Here is a 23,256-nt window from a genome sequence, read left to right as displayed (position 1 = left end):
GTGATTGTTGAATTGCAAGTTGTAATTGTATATGATTTCGAGTAAATTAAGAGAAAAAATAAATATTCATGGATCAATTTTGTAAAAAATATAAATTTAAAGACAAAATTGAAGAAATGTAAAATTACAAATAAAGTTTTAAAATATAAATTAAACAACACACATAGGTAAGGGACTAAATCAAAATATATTTAAAATGTGAGGTTTAAATTAATATAAAAATGACTAAATTAAACACATTTAAAAAATTATTGGCCAGTTACAAAATATAAATAACAGCTAACAATGGGCCAAATGAAGATGCAAATATAAATTTAAGGACTAAATTGAATACATATAAAAGTGAAAGACTTAAAATTGAAATAAATTAAAAAACAAAAAAAAATTAAATCGAAATAAATGAAAAATGTGAAGAAATAATGAAAAATATAATAAATTACATTCATTTAAAAATTTGAAAAAAATATATATATATAAGTTTATATAAACTATATATTATATATAATTATATAATTTAATATATAAATTATGTTTATATGAACTATATATAAACTATATATGTAAACTATATATGTATACTATAATTTATATTAATATATATATATATACATACATTATTCAAAGTGAGTGGTGAGAGAAAATTTTTTAAAATAAAGATTTTTTTGTGTGAAATTTTTTTATAGGGAAATTAATAATTTAGAGGGAAATTGAGAAATTTAGAGGGAATAGAAAATTTTGGAGGGAAATTGATAATTAGATTTTATTTGGAAAGATGTTTTGGGTTAATTAGGCACATGCTTCTCCAACAATCATCATTTTTTCACTTGTATTTGATTTTTGATATCTTTCATTTTAGTCATGGTTTTATTGTAAATATCTTCTTGAATTTTCAATTCGATGCAATTTAATTATGTATACATTCTAATTACTTTTAATTTTCTATATATATATATATATATGTATATAAACTATATAAAATATATAGTTTATAAATTATATTAATATAGTATATATATGTATGTATAACTAATATAAGTAATCTATAGATTATATATATATATATTATAGAAATATTATGCATAAACTATATAAAGTAATAAATTATATAGTTTATAAAAAACCCTAAACTCTAAATTGTGAACCCTAAACCTTTAACCCTAACCCCTAAACTATATATGTAACTTATAGTACATGTAGTTAAACCATGTATAGTATATATAACTATATAAAGTAAATACTTATATGTTATAGAAATATGCATAAACTATAAAATAATAAAGTATATAGTTTTATAGAAACCTAAACCCTAAACTTTAAACCAAAAATACTAAATCCTAAACCATAAACCCTAATATAAATGGACTAGCACTAATGTATATATTTGTAATAAAGAGTGGATTTATGTATTGGCCTATGTAAACTAATGTCTTGCCAAAATTATTTATTTAATAATGTAAAATGTTAATATATATACATAATAAATACTTTCATTATTAATATTATTTTTCTTTATATAAATTAAACTATATAATTTTCTAAATAAACTATATTAATTTTCCTTTGCATTATTAATCATGTTTTATCTCATTTATATTTAAATAATTTTATATAATAGGTCTATTTATTAATTTAATTATCATAATAAATATTTTATTATAACATTTAAAAAGTAATCATATTTTTTTAATTACATTTAAAAAGTAATCATATTAATTTTTTTCTTTAGGTTTTGTTGGAGATTTAGTGGAAGAATTAAATATTGGGTTTTGGTTTTAGAATTTAAAAGGGTATTTCATTTCAGATTTGAATTGAAAAATGAGAGGGTTTTGAAGTTGGTGGGAAGAGAAGCCGGGAACAGAGCAAATATTTTGTTTTTGATTTCGTTTGTTTTCGATTTGTGGCGGCAAAAGAAGAAACAATCATCTGGGAGTAAAAACCATTCTTTTAGTCACCCAACTTTCCATGTGTTTTTTTTTTGTCATTCAAATTTTCTTTTAAAAATATTAGTTTCATCATTCATTTTTCGAAATGGACTAACACTAATACTTATATATTTATAATAAAAGAGTGGACTTATGTATTGGGCCTATGTAAACTAATGTTAATGGATTAACACTATTACAAATATACTTATTTTTGGGTTTTATTATTACTTATTCATAACAACAAAATAAATGAGTTATTAATGTGAATTAACATAACATGCAGTTAAAATACTAATTATGCAAATGAAATTAATATGACATGTACTACTATTTATAAACCATATAACATGCAATGTGACATACTAATTATTTAACACATAATTAATCATGTTTTATATGATTTACATTTAAATAATATTATTAATTTTATTAAATAATTTTATATAATATGTATGTATAAACCATGTATAATATATATAAACTATATATATATATAAACTATATAAAGTATATTACTTATATAGTTTATAGAAACCCTAAATCATAAACCCTAAATCATAAACTTTAAACCATGAACACTAAACACTAAACCATAAACCCTAATGTAAATGACTAGCACTAATGCATATATATTTGTAATAAAAGAGTGAGTTTATGTATTGGGCCTGTGTATACTATTACAAATGGACTAGCATTATTGTAAATGGACTTATTTTTTAGTTTTATTATTACTTATTCATAATAACAAAATAAATGGACTATTAATGTGAATTAACCTAACATGTAACTAAAATACTAATCATGCAAATAAAATTAATATGACATGTACTACTATTTATGAACCATATAATATGCAATGTGACATACTAATTATTTAACACCTAATTAATCATGTTTTATATAATTTACATTTAAATAATTTTATTAAATAGTTTTATATAATATGTATGTATAAACCATGTATAGTATATATAAACTATATATGTATAGTATATATATAAAACTATATAAAATAAATTACTTATAAATTTATAGAAATACTATGCATAACTATATAAAGTAATAAAGTATATAATTTAAAGAAATCCTAAACCCTAAACTTTAAACCATAAACACTAAACACTAAACCATAAACCATAATATGAATGGACTAACACTAATGCATATATATTTATAATAAAATAGTGAACTTATGTGTTGGGCCTATGTAAACTAATGTATTGCCAAAATTATTTATATTAATAATGTAAAGTTAATATATATTACATAATAAATACTTTCATTATTAATATTTTCCTTTGCATTATTAATCATGTTTTAACTAATTTACATTTAAATAATTTTATTAATTTTATTAAATAATTTTATATAATAGGTCTATTTATTAATTTAATTATCATAATAAATATTTTATTATAACATTTAAAATGTAATCATATTAATTTTTTAATTACATCATAAACTAAAAAAACTCATAATTTTATTAAAATCTTATAATTTCGTCCATGGTAATATATAAGTCAGGTAAATATCAGATCATGTCATTAACAAGTCGGATCATTTACAGGTCAGGTTAAAAACAGGTCAGGTTGAAAACAGGTCGGGTAATACCAGTTATTTACCAGGTCAATCTCGGGTTCGGGTTCATATCAGCCGGATGTAGTTCGGGTTCAGGTATCATATTTTCGGTTTAATTCGGGTTCAGGTCGTTCTCAGGTCGGATGCAGGTCGGGTTCGGATCCATAATTTCCAGGTCCAAATCGGGTTCAAGTCAACACCAGTTCTGACTCGAGTCGGTTTCGGATCGCCACAATGCAAGTCAAAAACAGTTTTGACTCGAGTCGGTTTCAGTCAGTTTTGCAGGCCGGGTCAACTTTTTACAGCCCTAAACAAAATTGAGTTAGTCGCACCAAATGTTTTTACCCTTCGATTATAATTTCAACTTTAATTTGATAACAACTTAAGAATGTTTGATACAATTGACGCATTAGTTAAATCATTTACGTAGTTAAAAGAATAATTGCTATTTTTAGAGGTATTGAATTTAAACATCATTAATTATAACAAAGATGATTTAATATTTATTATTAAATGATTGAAAATATTTAAGACAAATACTTCTTTGTAATCATCTTAATTGTTTATAAAAAATAATAGAATTAGATTGAAACAATGTCGATTACAAATTATTTCAAGCAAGGATCGTCTTCTTCCGTGATGCTCTATTTCAATATATATGTATATTTTATATTTAAACTTTTTATAATTTTTTATAATTATAAAAAGCTATGGATTTTGATTTTTTTATTTTAATTAAAAAATTTATAATAAAAATGCAAGGCTGTTCAGTTCTTAGTGTGTAAAGAACTAAATTTATTATATGTCAATTAAGGTTGTAAAATCATGTAATCGAACAGGTTTCAGTCGGATCTTGGCAGGTCGGGTAAAATCAGGTACATGTTAACTCAGGTTGATTTGACACCAGATCCAAATCAGGTTTAGGTCAGGTCAAATTAGTTCGGGTTATTTTCAGGTGAATTTGACACCATATCCATATCGGGTTCGAGTCATGTCATTTTCAGTTCGGATCGATGTTAGTTTAGGTTAAAACAGTTCAAGTCTGAAGCAGATAAAAACCAGGTTAATTCAGGTTCGGGTGGACTTCAGTCGGATCTCATTCAAATTGGGACACATCATTGACATATAAAATTCAGGTCGGATGTTTACCAGATACGGATTGAGTTCATGTCATGTAGTTTTTATTTTTGGATTAATTATTTTGTCATCTTTCGTGATTGTTGAATTGCAAGTTGTAATTGTATATGATTTCAAGTAAATTAAGAGAAAAATAAATATCCATGGATCAATTTTGTAAAAAATATAAATTAAGGACAAAATTGAAGAAATGTAAAATTACAAATAAAATTTTAAAATATAAATTAAACAACACACATAGGTAAGGGACTATATTGAAATAAATTTAAAATGTGAGGTTTAAATTAATATAAAAAAGGACTAAATTAAACACATTTAAAAAAGTTATGGGTCAGTTACAAAAATATAAATAACAATTAACAATGGGCAGAATGAAGATGCAAATATAAATTTAAGGACTAAATTGAATACATATAAAAGTGAAAGACTTAAAATTTATATAAATTTTAAAAAAAAACAAAAAAAGATTAAATTGAAATAAATGCAAAATATGAAGAAATAATGAACAATATAGTAAATTGTATTCATTTAAAAAATTGAAAAAATATAATATATATAATATAGGTTTATATATAAACTATATATATAAACTATATTTATATTATAAACTATATAATTATTATAAGTTATATATAAATTATGTTTATGAACTATATATATAATATATAATGTAAACTATATATGTATAAACTCTAAAAATATAGTTTATAAACTATAATATAATATATATATATATATATATATATATATATATTATTCAAAGTGAGTGGTGGGAGAAAACTTTTTAAAATAAAGATTTTTTTTGTGAAAATTTTTTATTTTATTTGGGAATTTATAGGGAAATTGAGAAATTTTGATAATATAGAGAAATTGAGAATTTAGAGGGAAATTGAGAAATTTAGAGGGAATATAAAAATTTGGAGGAAAATTGAGAATTGAGATTTATTTGAAAATATTTTTGGTTAATTAGACTCATGCTCCTCCAACAATCATCATTTTTCCACTTTTATTTATTTTGATTCTTTCAATTGTAGTACTATGTTTATATATATTGTAGTATATATATGTATATAACTTATAATATATATAATTATAGATAACACTATGCATAACCTATATAAAGTAATAAAGTGTATAGTTTATAAAAACCCTAAACCCTAACCTCTAAATTATAAACCCAAAACCTTTAATCCTTAACCCTAACCCCTAATATATATATAACTTATAGTACATGTATGTATAAACCATGTATAGTATATATAAACTATATATATATATATATGTGTATGTATGTATATAGTGTATATATATTATATATATATATATATATATATATACATAAATATATATATAAACTATATAAAGTAAATTACTTATATAGTTTATAGAAAAACTATGCATAAACTATATAAAATAATAAAGTATATAGTTTTATAGAAACCCGAAACCCTATTCATAACCCTTAAATCATAAACTTTAAACATAAGTACTAAACTCTAAACCATAAACCCTAATATAAATAGAGTAGCACTAATGCATATATATTTGTATTAAAAGAGTGGGTTTATGTATTGGGCCTATGTAAACTAATGTAAATGGACTAGTACTATTGCAAATGGACTTAATTTTGGGTTTTATTATTACTTACTCATAACAAAAAAAATGGGCTATTAATGTGAATTAACCTAACATGCAACTAAAATACTAATTATGCAAATGAAATTAATGACATGTACTACTATTTATGAACCATATAATATGCAATGTGACATACTAATTATTTAACACATAATTAATCATGTTCTATATAATTTACATTTAAATAATTTTATTAATTTTATTAAATAATTTCTAATGTATATATAAACCATGTATAGTATATATAAACTATATATATATATATTAACCTATATATATATAAACTATATAAAGTAAATTACTTATATAGTTTATAGAACATTATGCATAAACTATATAAAGTAATAAAATATATAGTTTATAGAAACCCTAAACCCTAAACCCTAAACCTAAAATCATAAACCCTAAACCCTAAACCCTAAACCTTAAACCCTAAACCCTAATATAGGTATTACATGCATATATGTATATATGCATAATGTGTGTATTAATGTATGTGTATCATACATAAAAAAATACATCAGTAAATAATGAAGTTATAATTTGATTTTATGATATGTATGCATGTATGTATGATGCATGCATGCATTACATAGACTATCATGTAAATAAGATTAAAAGTTTAATACTTTAATAGATATTTTAATTTAAAAATATTATAAAAATATATTGATGTGTGTATGATACATATGTTATATGTATATATTATGTATGTACATATGTATGTATGATGCATGCATTAAAATTTTAAGTTTTTTTAATTTAAATAAATTTTAAAATTTTATAAATGTGGTACATGTCAACGAACAGTTTTTAATAATCGTGACGGATCAAAAACAATTTAAAAAATAATATTCGAAATATTACACATTACTTTAAATAAAATATTCATTAATAAATAATATAATTTTTTTTTGTATTAAGCCTCCTCAAAATTTGAAAGTAAAGCCAATATGTTAAACAATAAAAAGCTACCAACTTTTACTAAACATACCAAGTCAAACAATAAAAAAATTAGTCAAATATGTTGGATACCGCACCACATTCATGCACACCATTTTTTATTTTAAATCTCATCCCCTGCTGCCTTCCATAAACGAATTTTCTCAGTCAATAAAAAATAGCAGATTATTTTTCATATATTAAAATAATAATAAAAATTAGTCAAACATAACTTATATGATAAAAATATATAAAAGTGTATATTATACAAATAGATATTATACAAATAGATAAAATATTAATAACAAAATATATCTTCGACATTTTTATATATTTCGAGTTAAATTAGAAAAAATTATGAATTGAGAATATATATATTAAAATAATAAAAAAATAGTAGGATATGATTTGTTTAAATTATTTAAATTTAAATTTAATTTTTTACATATTAATTTTATTTTTCTTTGAATTTTCAGGTATCACAAATATTTTTAATAGAACAAATTTGTAGCAGATCTGAGACTTTTGATCGAATAACCGTAATTTCCAATGACTGGAATGGTATTTCATGCAAAAAATCAATCTCATTCCAACCGTGCGGCACACGTTAACAAAGCTTCCACCGCCCAACCCAGCGTAAGTTAACATAACCCATTTGCCCATTTTTATTTGTTTGTCACCCATACACCCTACACCTTTATTTAAAAAATAAAAAAAATTGGTGGGTTTAATAATTTTCTTAGTATATTTAGAATCACAGCAAAACCAATTTCTTAACCACAGCCCATTTTCTCCACCAAATTCAACATCCTATTCTTTTTAATTTTTGGTGGACCCACGCGTGGATTTTAAACCACAACAATTTCTTTTAAAAATTTATCCCTTATTACTAAGCAAATTCATTCCCAATAAAACTTCTAACACCTCATCTCTATGTTTTTCTTTTTTTTTTCCCTTGTCGTCCACCACCTAAATTTTTTTATGATTGACATTTTTCTTCTTTTTTAATTTTTTTTTGAGAATTTGATTATTTATTTTTCTAATTTTAAATAATGTGCATGTTTCATTTTATTCTTTAATATTTATTAAAAAATTATATTTTTTTATTAAGATAGTTTTTATATACAGGTAATTTAGTATTAATTTGCTTTCATTAATGTTGTATTTCTAAAGTATTGTATTTCCTCCCCCTTCTGTTGAAATTCTCCTCCCATAATATGTTGCCCCCCTAATCCTTGAATTTGCTGATGAAAACAATATTAAATTAAGCCCCTTCCTCATGTGTTGTAGGGTATGGTAGTGGAGCATGGTGGGGTAGGGCTATTGTCAGGCGCACGAGGGCATAAGCAGTAGTAGGGAACCAAGATGTTGGGTGTGGTTTTGGTAGGTTTAGTAAAAGTATTAGTATATTTTAGACTAACCCAAGCCAATATTAGTTGGCTCCGAATCATCCGCCTCTAAACTCCTTCAACAGCTTTGCTTAACCGAATCTAGGTAGTAGTTAGCGAAATATCACCCGCCTCTAAACTCCTCAAATCACCCGCCAATATTAGTTGGCGCCAATATTAGTTGCCTGCCTGGATTCAATAATAGACTGCCCATTGGTATAAAAAAAGGTAATATTACAAATATAAATAATTAAAGGGTAAAATACTCAAATGATCACTAATTTTGATAAAGTTTTCATTTTCACCACTAATGTATCAAAAGTTACAAATCATCCACTAATGTTGTCGTTTGTTACAAATTGGTCAGTCGACGTTAACAGCCGTTGACAGGTGTGACAAAAATTACACGTGAGCCATTAGATGCTTACCTAGATGATATAATTACAAAAATAGTCTATGTTATTTATATATTCTTTCAATTTGATCCTAGTTTTAATAAATTAAAATAAATTTATCTACGAATCAAGATAAAAATATATATTTAAAGTATATATTTTATTATAAATATACCTAAGGTTATTGCTACTATTTATTGAATTAATTTTGTATAATTATATAAATTAGGTCACTAATTTTTAGTTCAATTAACCAAACTGTCATAATGTATACAATTATGCAAAATTGATATAGTAAATAACAATAATAATCTTATGGATTATTATAAGTTCATTATTTTAAATTAATATATTTTTTAAAATTTGGCTTAATACACATTTTGTTCTTGTAGTCAACTAGAATCAACAATATTATTTTTTATTTTTAGTTTTATCAATTTATCATTCGTACCCATTAGTGTTATCTTTGATTTATGAAACATGTCATTGATTATTACGGTATCGACATAACAATTAACTGTGATGACGTGATATTCTATGGTGTTGATGTGTTAAATGACTTTAATTGATTTTTTAAAAAAGTTTAAAGGATTTATTATGTTTAAAGGATTTATTATGTTTAAATATTTATTTAATTTTTAAACAACAAAATAAGAAATTCTTAAAATTCTTAAATGTAACTAACACAATAAAATGAGACACATTTAAATTTTTTATTGTAAAATCAAAATTCTTATTAATATATTCACATAAAATAATAAAAAATAATAACAAAATGATCATTTAAAAACTCAAATCGGTGTCATCTTAGTATAAAGTATATAATATAAAGTAATAAAGTGTTTAATATAAAGTATAAAGTATATAAAGTGTTGTTTAATTTATTCAATTTTTTATTTTCAATTTCATGTTTACTTTATATATAAAGTATAAAATATATAATATAGAGTAATAAAGTGTTTGAATATAAGTATTAAAGTATATTAATATAAGTATTAAATATAAAGTATATAAGTACTAAAGTATATAATATAAAGTATTAAATATAAAGTATTAAAGTATATAAATATAAGTATTAATTATAAAGTATATTAATTATCATAATAAATATATTAAATATATTTATTAATTTAATTATCATAATTAATATTTCATTATAACATTTAAAAATTAATCATATTAATTAGTATGATTTATTATAAACTCAAAATCTCACAATTTTATTAAAATCTTATATTTCATCAATGGTGATATATAAGTCAAGTAAATGTCAAGTCAGGTAAATATCATATCAGGTCAAATAACAAGTCAGATCATTTACAGGTCATGTTCATAACAGGTTAGGTCGAAAACAGGTCAGGTAATACCAGTTATTTACCAGGTCAATCGCGGGTTCGGGTTTTATCAGTCAGATGCAGGTCGGGTTCGGGTTTTATATTTTCGATTCAATTCGGGTTCAGGTAATTATCAAGTCGGGTGCAGGTCGAGTTCAGATCCACAATTTCCAAGTCCAACTCGGGTTCAGGTCAACACCAGTTTCGACTTGAGTCGGTTTCGGATCGCTACAGCAGGTCAAAAACAGTTTTGACTCGAGTCGGTTTCAGTCAGTTTTACAGTTCGGGTCAGTTTTTTACACCCCTAATGTCAATTGAAAGAGTGCCACAGTAATAGAAGAATAACCAAAAAATATATATATCAATCTCCTCAATGTTGGCGTGATAAAACTTAAAGAGACCAAAACTGTAATTAACCCTTATTTCTTCTTGGGAACTGAAATATCGAAGGGAGGCTATGACATTGTAGCAATGTTCAACTAAGATATTTTCAATATTTGTGCTAATATTATTTGTTCAAGATTACTAAATTTTTCTTCAAAGACAATAAGCTTATACTAAAAAAAATAAGCACCTTACTCGCGAGCCTAGTAAAGATCCAATCTCATCTTCAATTCCATTACTTTTGTTTGGTTAAAACTAAGCCATCTCCCGACCAAGTGCGTAGAAGAGACAGAATATGAGGACCTAAATGTAACAATTTTTTTAAAAAAATGCAATCCAATCATACGATTAACATTTTCTAAATATGATAGCCAAATGAGAAGTTAATCAAGAGAATTTAAACTTCTTAGAAATCAAAAGTAAGCTTGGGGTAAATTTGCATTGTAGACATCATATAGGTAAAGAAAGCATCATGAATGAACCAGGGTTTTTTTTTATTGCTAAGCTGTTCCAAATCTTATTTATCAGCAAACTATTGTATTCAAACCGCAGATTGGATTTGTATTCAAATGAAAATTCACCTTTGATCTTCCCATGTCTCATCTCAAGGCATGTTCTGCGGTAGGAAAGACGGTGGACAATAGCTCATCTATTGGCGTACAAAAAGCATTACCTTTGCTAGTTCTAAAGCTTTTGGGCGTCCAAAAAACTTCTCCACAATTCCAAGTGCAAATTCCATGGAAGTTCCTGGACCCCTGCTTGTAATGAGGTTGCCATCCACCACCACTCGGTTCTCAATGAAACTCTTATCCGACAGCTTATCGCACATTGCAGGGAAAGCTGTGGCCTTTTTGCCCTGGACCATAGCAGAATACAACTGTTAAACATCCATGAATACCGAATGCAGAAATTTTCTCACACTTCTGTACCGCCCTCAGATCTGTATATTAGAAGAAAATATTACAATACCGGCATGCAAACTTAGCACACATGGTTTGTGATTAAGTGAAATATTGTGAAAGCAAATCCCATTTGAAAATTTTTGATAGAGTTGTATAGTCGTTAGTCAGTTTGGGAGGCCTTGACACGCGAGGTCCATTAAAAAGACAAATAACTTCTTATCAAAAAAAAAAAAAAAAGACAAATAACTGCAATTACAACTGTATGCAATGACCCATAGACTGATCATTTGTTGGTATTATGAAATAATGGAATTATTTAATCAAAGCCTCCACATAGACAGATTATGGATTTTTAAGTGCGGTGATCATTTATTTATTTTACTGAGCAACTAAAGGGAGTGAAATAAACTAGTTTTCAAGACATGAAAGATGAAACAAGTATTATCTCAATGCACATTTTGATCATAATCAAACCTTGAGTAAGCCATGGGGCTCCAAGACCAAAGCTGGAGATGCACAAATTGCTCCATAGGGTTTGTTTGATTCAGCCTGCTTCTTTAGCAAGCTCACCAGCTTATCGGAGTTGGCAAAAACTTGGGCACCACCAAGTCCTCCCTGAAAAAATGCAAAACCAAAAAATATATTTAACAAAGGAAGAAAGTTGAAAGGACTTCAGCCAAGGAAGATTACAGTTTCGACTTACTGGCAAGACTATAAGGTCATATGAAAATTTAGCGGCTTCCTCAAGAAGCATATCTGCCACTAATTTTACTTTCCTAGAAGCCATAATTTCAATATTGTCCCCAACGGAGGCCACCACAACATTTGCCTTCGCTCGACGCAAAATATCAATTATCATAATTGCTTCCATTTCTTCAGAGCCATCAGCAATTGGTACAAGGATCTGAAAAATAATGGGAGATACTTTCATTATAGAAAAGAACCCAAAAAATATGGAAAATAGTACCGCAAGGAAGAGAAATATTTTTTTTTATAAAAATGGGAGGTCTCATTAAAACCCCCCTTCATAACCATCAAGCTACCAAAATAGCTCGACGGAAATTGGAAGGAGGAAAAAAGTACCTCAAGAATTTTATTCCTGTAATACCAAGTACATCAAAATTCCAATACACCCTTACATAACCAAAATACAACCTCAAGAACAATTCTCTCTACATTCCCAATTTATCTCTATACAACCTCAGTATTTGCGACAGGTTTGGAAACACTGCAGCAAAATGATAGTCTAAAAGAAAACGGTCCAATCTGATTTCCGTAGAAGCTTCTCTATTGTTACTCCACGTAAAACAACCACCCAATAATGGTAAATCCATCAAATTTGCCTGCAACATAAAATCGTTGAACAATTGCATCGAATATCTATTTTTTGACACACCGATTTTCTCCTCCATAGTCAGGTACACATTAAAATCTCCCCCTATACAGAAAGGAACATCCAACTGCCCAATGAAAGCAACTAGTTTTAAAAAGAAATCTTCTTTTTCAGACTCGACAGTCGGACCATAAACATTAATAAAACAGCCTTGAACTCCTGCTTCCTTAACCTCTCCCCAAACCGCTATAAACCTTCTATGGATCTGTTGTTTCTTGAAAATAAATACATTTTCATCCCACAGACTTATCAATCCCACTGCTGCACCAATCGAATGTGCTACTGCCACTCCCCGTAAGTACTTCTCCCCAATCTTTCTCAATAAAGCCGGACTCACTGTCTCCACTTTCGATTCCTGAATGAAAACAATATTCGGCTTCCTCTCATCAATCAATCTTCTCACTTCTCTACCCTTCTTTCTGCCAAGCCCCCTTACATTCCAAGAAATTATTACCAGCTCACACATTATTCGAAAATACAATTACCTTCAAGTGAAACGATAACTTACTTCCCATTCCTCCTCCTTTTCCCCTTATTTAACTTGACAACTTTATCAACGAAGGCCTTTTTCTTATCTCTGAATGTTATACCTAACGCATTACTTATTTTCCACGTATTATCCGCTTCCTTCATATCAGCTGTATCTCTCGAAGATGTAGAGGGACATGGACTGTCCTTATCCGAAGGCACTGACTGCCCACTCTTCGAGGTTCTACTGTATACTCTTTTATAAAATCTGCTACCTTCTCTTCCCACCGAAGCATGCCTGCCCCCATGCTGATTTGGCAGTCTGTTCCGAACTGGAGACATAGACTTTGATCTTGAACGACCTGATGCAAGGCATTCTCTCTCAACATTCCCACTTAACCGCTTCAACCCACCATCCTCTTCAATTGGACTCATCTCCCTTTGGTTTCTACTTCCTACATGTCCAAGGTAACCACTATTTTGAATATTCTGCAGCCATGTATCCACTCCCTCCTGCAAACATTGTTTTGTTTGATGGAATTTCTGATTCTCCTGCAACTCCTCCTCTAGCTGGTTCTGTTCATCCTTCGAAAAGCTTCCCATCGAATCCTCCTCCTGCTCTACTGATTCAATTTCAGATTTATTCCAAAAACTTTCAGTATAGCTATTCTCCATTAAGTCGGCCTTAATCTTTATTTTATACAACCTTCCGTTTGTGGATATTGTAATATACTCTGGAATATCAAACGGACTCGCAACCCGTAATACTAACCTAGCTGAACGGAGGTCTAATCTCCGGAGAGTCTCCTCCCGAATCTCCACCAACGAACCCCATCTCAATGCCAAATTCGAAAAGAAATCTTCCCACCAGCAATTCAAGGGAACACCTATTAATGATATTGAGAAAAAAGCCATCGACACTCCTCCCTCTTGACACACAGGGGCAAATTTCTCAAACCAGAATTCAAAATCCTTCTCTCTGCCCAGCATCGCTTTTTTCCTCTCCTCCACCGATGGAAAAGTGATAATGCACGAATTCTTTGCATAACCCCAGGCCGCCACTTTCAGTTTGAAACCATCATTCTGTAATATCCTTTGACTAGATTCCAAATCAATAGTGGACCTGAGTATACCTGTGTAAGACAGTTTTATCCACTCACTTTCTTCCATTGGAATGAACATGTTCATACTACTCTTTCTCTCTCCACCACCATACCCCTTCCTCCCTCCATTGCCCACTTCATCCTTCTTAATTCCCATCAACGACTGTTTATACGATCTGCCATCACAGAACTTATTGAGGGAAACCGATTTATCCATTACCTTGATAGGACTTTCTTCCTGTACTTCTCCTCTGTATATCCTCATTACCCCTTTTCTCTACCATTGGCATTTTTCCTTTTGGATATTTCGCCACCGCAACAGTAACCTTCATCCCGTCAATCATGGCATTGTTGAGCTTCTCTATGGTCCTGATCATATCCAGCTTGGTTTCAAAATGGACGAAAGCAAACGTCGCATCCCTGTACTTTGGCCTTCTGTTAACAATCGGAATGAACACTCTAATGACCTTCCCATGGTGTTTAAACCGCTCCCATAAGTCAGACTTATGAATGGGGATATTCCCGAAACTCACAAAGAAAAAAGGAAGTGAGTCAGATAAGAAGAGAAGCAACTTGGACAAAAAGAGAAGTAACTTGGACAAAAAGAAACGAAGTGGCTTAGACAAATCTTTTTTGTCGATAACCTCAGACCAATCAATCGAATATTGATTAATACGTAATCGATCGAACACTACTTGAAAACGGCTCTTCTGCTCAGAAACGAAATGTTCCAAATGCTCCTGGAAATTCTTGCTCCCATTGGACCATTTGTATCTATATGCATTAGGATCCGACACTCTCCTACTCAGATTATCCACGAAAACACACCACTTTGCTCCAGTGGGGAGCGAAGCAACATTACTATTCATTTTTCAAAATTCCTGAACAGATTATTAAAACCTACTTTCCTTGTTTTTAAACAGAGCGTTGCAACTGGTCGGCCACATGCCCTCACGCGTCGGTTCGTGATGAAGTGTCGGAACTTTGTGGCTGCGTGTGAACTTTAAAAGTAGGGCGTTTGTTGACCGGGTCTTTCCAGATCGTACTATCGTCGCACGGTGGATCTCTTGGTGTCGGCGATGTCGAGAGAGTGGTCTCCAAAAGTTGCCAGTGAAAATAAAAAATCTCAACCTTCAACGGTATATCTGCGCCGATTTAAGGATTTTCTCGCAAAACTAAGCTTGAATTTGGAATCACAATGACGAGATGTACTTGTCTGAGAAAAAAGGCGAAGAATGGTGGTCGGAGTGTGGTTGCGGACAGCGGTCAACAATGATTAGCGTCGGTGGACGGCGAAACAACACTGGGGAGTGATGGTAGAGGAGGTACCACCATGTAGGACAGTGGCCGATATGCCAAAATGAGTTCCATTGTTTCTTACCGCAGTTAAGGCACCATTGAAACTAGAAGATTGTCAGAATTGAGCTGAGTTACAAGATTATGCTTTAATCAACCACAGATGCATAAGCATACAGAATCAGAGATATCAAAGACACCTAGAAAGAGCAAAATTGGATCTAAAGGCTATAGAATAGAACTTGCCATGTATTGAATAGCTACAGTACAGCTAGGTTCAGTTTCGAGTTTCATTATAAGGGATGAATTCTGAGTGCATATTAGCTTGTATGTTAATTGAGCCTCATTGGCTGACAATATTATTTTTTGGTTTTATGGGTTCCTTGTGTGAGCACCTCTAGACCTTTAATTGGTTTCTGACCTAATCAAAGTTGTAGTCATATTTGTGTCAGTCACAAGCTATTTCTAGGAACAGAAATAGCATAGAAACTTGAAAAAAAGTAAATGATTAACCCGGTTACCCACACTAAAACCTCACTTGGGGAATATTATTGCATTTCCACTCCATAGGATTCAGCTCAGTGACTGTGTACTCATCACCATGGTTAGGACGCATCACCTGAAGACAATCAGTTTCATTTCAGCAAACAGTGGTATCATTTATGGTTAGCCAGATGATTTTCCCCTTTTCACCCAAAAAAATGCATAAAAAACTACTATATAAGAAAACTGCATACCAATGGCCCAGAAACTTCAGCAGCTTTGTCTTTTCCATACAATTGCTCAACTAGCGTTACAGCAAACTCCATGGTAGTGCCTGGTCCACGACTTGTCACAACTTTGTTATCCTGCTGAACTCTTGATTCAACGGCTGTTGCACAAGATGACAGTTGCTCCATAAAAGATGGGTAACCAGTGGCCTGTCAAGAATAATCATGACTATTACGAGTTCAAACAAGCAACATTATACACAAAACAAAACATATCACCAATGGCAACAACATATAGCACGATCTGTGAAATAATTTAGCTTATCACACAGTACGCACTTTCAGTCCCTTCAACAGACCCCAAGAACCAAGAGCAACTGCAGGTGAAGCACACACAGCAGCATAAAGCCGTCCATCTGCAGCCTGCTTCTTCACAAAACTTTCAAGAACTGAACAATCTTTAAGGTTGGTAGCACCAGGCATGCCTCCCTAAAATCAAAAAATATATATATATATATATATCAATGACAAATGTGAAATTGTTTGTATGAACTAAAAACACAAGATAAGACCAAAATTTGAATTTGAAACAGAGTAATTTAAGTAAGACTTCGTTTCTATGACAAATGAAATTTAAGACGTCATCTTTTGGTCATTACAAAATACCAATCATGCATTCATAGAATTTATTAGCTTTTGTAAGCAACTTTGTTTTGCGAGAGTTTTTTTTTTTTAAATAGCAATTAATAACAAAAAAGAATACCGAATTTTCAACCAAAAATCACTTTAAATTTCCATGTAGTTGCATTTATCCTCAACATAATAGCCTGGAGAAATAAAAAAGGTAAAAGAAACGAAATAGTTACAACTTACAGGAAGCGCTATAAGATCAAAAACGGTGTTCTTGCAATCACCGATCAAAGCATCCGCAACAATCTTAACGCAGTGGCAAGCGTCAACACGAAGCTCTTTCTCGACGGAAGAAACAGTGACGTCAGCTCCCGATCTCCTTAGCACATCGATCGTAATCACAGCTTCGATCGGCTCCGTCCCGTTGGCAATCGGCACCAAAACCTAAACAATAGCAAAAATAAAAATCGACGTCATATAATCACAAAATAAAAAATAAATAAATGAATAAACAATATTGTTTATTCATTTACTTGTTTAGCCATCGTGGTTGAAGCAGAAGCTGAGTAGGAGAAGCGAAGGGATTTGCGAGTGGAGAAATGGAAACCGTGAACTTTGGGAGTGAAAGGAAAAGAGTGGGAAGTCAAGTGGCGTAATTGTAATAATGCCATTTCGATTGGGGGTTTTCGGGTTTTCAAGTTATAATTCCAGAGATATCCGCTCGCACCCTCTGTGACTCTGCTTGAGGGAGCTTGGTTTCAGTGGTGCTCGAATATGGCGGTAATGGATTCGATCGAAAAGATGAACGGTCTCAAATTTACCACGTCATCATAAAGTCTAGTTATTTGGATAATAAAAGTAACAATTAAATTTAAAATTTCCTTTTCATTTTCTTTCCTCTTAAAAAAATTACGAGCCATAATTTGATTACAAGATTTAAAAGATGTCACAAATCCAACCTAATATGTTCATAGGCTCACCTCCCAAAAAAAAACCCCAAGAGTCCAAGAGATCAACACTTTAGATTTAACTCCCTATATAGTGATATCATCATTTTTATTTGAGGATTAAATTTATTTAATTTATTAAAATTAAGATTAAACTAATATGTTATGTAAATAATAGGGATAAAATCAATAATTATATCAATTTTTTAATCAAATCATCATCTTATTTTTGGCGTTTTTCTCGAAAAATCACCGGTGATCGGTATATTTATCGATCTAACACCGGTCAGATTATATTTTCTGATCTAACACCCGTAACAGTAAAGCGCGCCCCCTGCCCCGCGCTATATGTTGATTTGGCGCCACATGGGGTATAGCGAGCCCTCTGCCCCGCGCTATATGCTTACATGGGTTACACGTGGGTATAGCGCGACCCCTGATCCACGCTATACGCCACGTAGGGGTATAGCGCGGATCAGGGGTCGCGCTATACCTGGTTATCTGACACGTGGGGTATAGCACGGTACAGGGGGCGCACTATACCTTTAATTACCCACCCGTTCACATCTCAATCCTCCTTATAAATACCACCATCCTCAATCACTTTCATCACACCAAATTCTCTCAAATTCTCTCAATTTCTCTCAAATACTCTCTCTGTTTAAGGTATATTTTATAATATTTTTAATATTATGTATTTAATTTATTTAAGTATTTTACTTTATTTAATATTTTACTAATATAATTCTTTTGTAGATATATAATGGAAGGCAGTCTACTTCGCTTTGATGGAAATCATATATCTCGACACTTTGCTGATACGGTAACATTTTAACGTTTTAATTTAATTTAAATTATTAGTAATAATTAGTTGATTTATTTAATGTATAATTATTAGATTAAGAATTAATTTTTATAATTATTTATTTTTAGGAGAAGGACCGTGTATTATATCCTTTTATTAGGAATCTTAAGTTAGTGATACCAAGTTGTATCTTGCCGTATTTAGTAGAGGCTGGATTTGGTTACATAGGTAGATATCAGGGTCACTGTAAGTAGAACCAGACCTTATTTCTACCTTAGTAGAGCGGTGGAGGCCGGAGACTCACACATTCCATCTTCGTACGGAGAGTGCACGATCACGCTTGAGGATGTTGCTATGCACCTGGGGCTTCCGGTGGATGGAGATGTGATCAGGGTCACTGTAAGATAGAACCAGACCTTATTTCTACCTTAGTAGAGCGGTGGAGGCCGGAGACTCACACATTCCATCTTCCGTACGGAGAGTGCACGATCACGCTTGAGGATGTTGCTATGCACCTGGGGCTTCCGGTGGATGGAGATGTGATATCAGGGACAGCTTCCGGTTCTTGGACTACTTTGTGTCAGGATAATCTAGGACGTGTCCCGGAAAGTTTTATCGGAGGTAGGATACCGTTAAATTGGTTAGATGCCAATTTTCGGGAGTTGAGGGCCGAGACTCACACATTCCATCTTCCGTACGGAGAGTGCACGATCACGCTTGAGGATGTTGCTAGCACCTGGGGCTTCCGTGGATGGAGATGTGATATCAGGGACAGCTTCCGGTTCTTGGACTACTTTGTGTCAGGATAATCAGGACGTGTCCCGGAAAGTTTTATCGGAGGTAGGATACCGTTAAATTGGTTAGATGCCAATTTTCGGGAGTTGAGCTCAGACGCCTCTAAGGATGAGGTTAAGATGTATGCACGGGCATGCATATTGCAGTTGATAGGAGGGTTACTGATGCCGGACAAATCGTGCAACCTAGTTCACTGCATGTGGTTGCGACTTTCGTCTCGTCGGATCATTCAGTTGGGGCTCGATAGTTTTGGCTTTGTTGTACAGAGAGATGTGTGGAGCCACTGACTACAGGCGTAATGCTATCGGCGGATGTCTCCTACTGCTGCAGTCTTGGACATGGTATCGATTGCCCTTTTTATGTCCCGTTGTAAAGACCCATTCGTATTTCCACTACTTCGAGGTAATTTAAAACTGATTTTGTATATTAATAATTTTATACAGCGTATAATAAATTGTTTTCCTTGAATAGGTGGTCTACTGATAGGAAAAATCATCAGGAGCTACCTGATGATTTAGAAACAATTAGGGTGTTAATCGATCAGAAGGCTGGCACACATGTATGAATTTTAATGTTTAAAAATTGATTAAGATTATAGTTATATATTAGATATTATTTTGATAAAATTATATTATTTGTTTAGTTTGAATGGGTTTCATATTCTACTGATGATGTGAGGGCGGTGATCACACCTGAGTTGAGGGGTCCATCAGATGTTTGGATGGCGATGGTCCCTCTGATCTGTTATGCGACCGTCGAGTGGCACTCCACTGATCGCGTGCTCTAGCAGTTTGGTTGTTTTTAACCAATTCTGGAAGCACCTCTCAATATGGACGAGTTGCATAGCTTAGATAGACGCGGCATGACAGATACAGATTGCTGGTGAGGATGAGTGGGTCTTGTTGTGGGAGGATCGACATCGACGCCTTCCACGTAGGACCCATTTTTACTGACTTATTATGTATGCTGAGGATTATTATGAGTGGTTCAACAGTAACGGAAACCGTTTTCTACTTCCTAAGGATGCACGAGGCAGACCTTTCCACGACGACAGAGACGTTCACCGATACAGCACCATCGTCCCCCGACTCGTGGACAGAGAGCAGGTGCTTCCGGTTCATCCTCAGCTGCACCAGCAGGACCTTCACAACAGCCACCACATCCATTTATGATGCCGCAGCCATATATGATGCCGCCATCGCCTTTCCATTACCAGATGTCGCCGCCGCCACCACCGTCATAGATGACCCCTCCTGGAGGCTATTATGGGTCTATGTTTGCAGATCCGACTTGGGGTTTATATGCTGGATATTTGGTAGGTTCAGCCTCATTACCCATGGCCGCAGCACAAACACCTCCTGTACAGTTTTCATACTCAGCGATGTTTGGGTTTTCCCAGTTTTCCCAGTTTTCGCAGGCTGGTGGGATAGTCAGTCATACACCTCCAGGGTCCTTATTCTATGGAGGTGCTTCATCGTCATCAGCTCCTCATCAACCTAATGTACCTGCTCAGGACGACGACGACGACGATGACGACGACGATGATGACAGCGAGATCAACCAGTGATCGAAAATCCTCCTCGAGACCGACAGCCACGCCCTGCGGAACACATTCGCGACCAGGCATCGATAGATTTTTTTTATATTTGTATTTACTTTATTTGTTTAATTGTAATTTTTTATTATTTCTCTTTAATACTTACTTTATTTTGTTAAATTTGTTGGACTTTTTTTTAATATATTTTAGTTAATTTTGTTTATTACCATTTAATATAAGTTATTGTAATTTGGTTATCATTTACCATTTAATTCTTATTGTAAGTTTGTTGTATTTAAATATCAAATTGTTATTAGTTTGATAAAATTTAATGATTGTGTTCGTTTTTTTAATCTTCATCACGATTATCGAATGACAAACTTGAAGTAAATGCAAATTAAAATACAAGAATTATTATTTGATAACAAATATCATTTCCTCAAACTCAGATTTGATATCGGAAGCCAATCTTGAACCTCATCAGGGTCTTGTCATTACCTATGGGGGGAAACTCAAATTCGTATACCTTACAAAGGGTCTTTGTCATTACCTATGGGGGAAACTCAAATTCGTATACCTTACAAACTTCAGATAGTAGGTATACGGGATCCACAAAATGGTTATAGTCTTGACGTGTATGCGAGCAAGCTGCTATCACATGAGAGAATAGATACTTCAGAGCTTGAAAAAACCCGCAGTCGCACATTCTTTCCCTTAGATTTACTCTTAACGACACAGCTTCAATCCCTTGAAGAGGTCGCGGTAACTCTGTGACACGAAACATTTCATGCCTTATAGAGAAGCTTGTTACAAACATTCCATTTGATGCAACATTTTTTTTCTGTAGATCTGCAACTAATCTAGGGTGATAGGCATGACCGCCTTGCATCCAGGTTTAAGCTTGTCACCCGAGCTTCGTAAAAAGCACCCCCAAACAAAAATATATAGTTTTTACCAAAGCCGCTACAGGTAAGTGACGTGCACCCTTTAAGGTTGAATTGATTGCCTTAGCCAAGTTGGTCGTCATGTGTCCATATCGATATCCACCATCATATGCGTTCGTCCACATTCTTTATCGATGAGATGATGAATCGTATCCTTCCTCGTTCTTCGCCCGTAAATCTTGAAGCAATGATTCAAACGTTCGAGGAAAGTAGTTCGTAACCTGATCAAAAAATGTATAACTTACTAACTTGCTTTCTTTGCAAAATTAAAATGATCAAAAATGTATAACTTACTAACTTGCTTTCACTTACTCATGCGCACAATTAATTGACGCTCATCATTCTTCTTGTACATTCCATGATAGTTCGCAGCAATGTGTCGGAGATAATACCTATGTTGGACAAAGGGTGGTTGCCATATTGGACCCAAAGACTCCATTGCTGCTTTGATCCCAGCTTCGCGATCTGAAATGACACAAATGTTTTCCCTCATGATAACATGTGCACGTAAATTTCGGAGGAAAAAAGCCCAAGAATCTGTATCTTCTCATTCGACAAGAGCGAAAGCAACTGGAAGAATGTTGCGATTGCCATCTTGGACAACTGCCAATAATAAAACTTGCTTGTATTTTCCATACAAAAAGTCTCGTCGATCTGAACCATAGGCTTGCAGTATTTGGCAGCATTAACGCACTGTGAGTAACTCCAAAAAACCTGGTAGAATTGGCTTCGATCGCGAAGAACTCGATCATTATGGTATGCATAGGAGGTTTCTAAGTCCACAATTGTCCCATGATTCAACGTCCGCACCAGCCTAAACTAACCTGGAAGTTCGTTGTAAGATGCATCCCATTCGCCTTGAAGTTTGACAATGGCATTTTGTTTTGTCAACCAAGCTTTTTTATAGGAGACAGTGTACTCATACTGCGATTGTATAGCTGAAATCAACACTGCAACAGCTATATGAGAGCTTGCTTTTACCATGGGCATGATGGCTTGGCATAT

General features: G+C 32.0%; 1 protein-coding gene across 1 annotated transcript; it reads right to left on the bottom strand.

Moving 5' to 3' along the window:
* Positions 1–1,913: 1,913 nt before the first annotated feature.
* On the bottom strand, positions 1,914–17,919 carry LOC120143467 (protein DJ-1 homolog B-like). The gene is made up of 9 exons (XM_039157781.1): positions 17,757–17,919; positions 17,467–17,667; positions 16,933–17,082; positions 16,621–16,803; positions 16,422–16,502; positions 12,327–12,527; positions 12,098–12,238; positions 11,361–11,577; positions 1,914–1,923 (listed from the first exon to the last, which is right to left on the bottom strand). The coding sequence occupies exons 1-8, from the start codon at positions 17,892–17,894 to the stop codon at positions 11,371–11,373; spliced, it is 1,302 nt and encodes a 433-aa protein (XP_039013712.1). The 5' UTR covers positions 17,895–17,919; the 3' UTR covers positions 1,914–1,923; positions 11,361–11,370.
* Positions 17,920–23,256: the final 5,337 nt, after the last annotated feature.

This window comes from Hibiscus syriacus, unplaced genomic scaffold (assembly GCF_006381635.1).
Source record: "Hibiscus syriacus cultivar Baekdansim isolate YM2019G1 unplaced genomic scaffold, ASM638163v2 tig00110847_pilon, whole genome shotgun sequence".
Taxonomy (NCBI): Eukaryota; Viridiplantae; Streptophyta; class Magnoliopsida; order Malvales; family Malvaceae; genus Hibiscus; species Hibiscus syriacus.
Note: the sequence above shows the minus strand (reverse complement) of the source record. Positions and strands in the feature narration are given on the sequence as shown.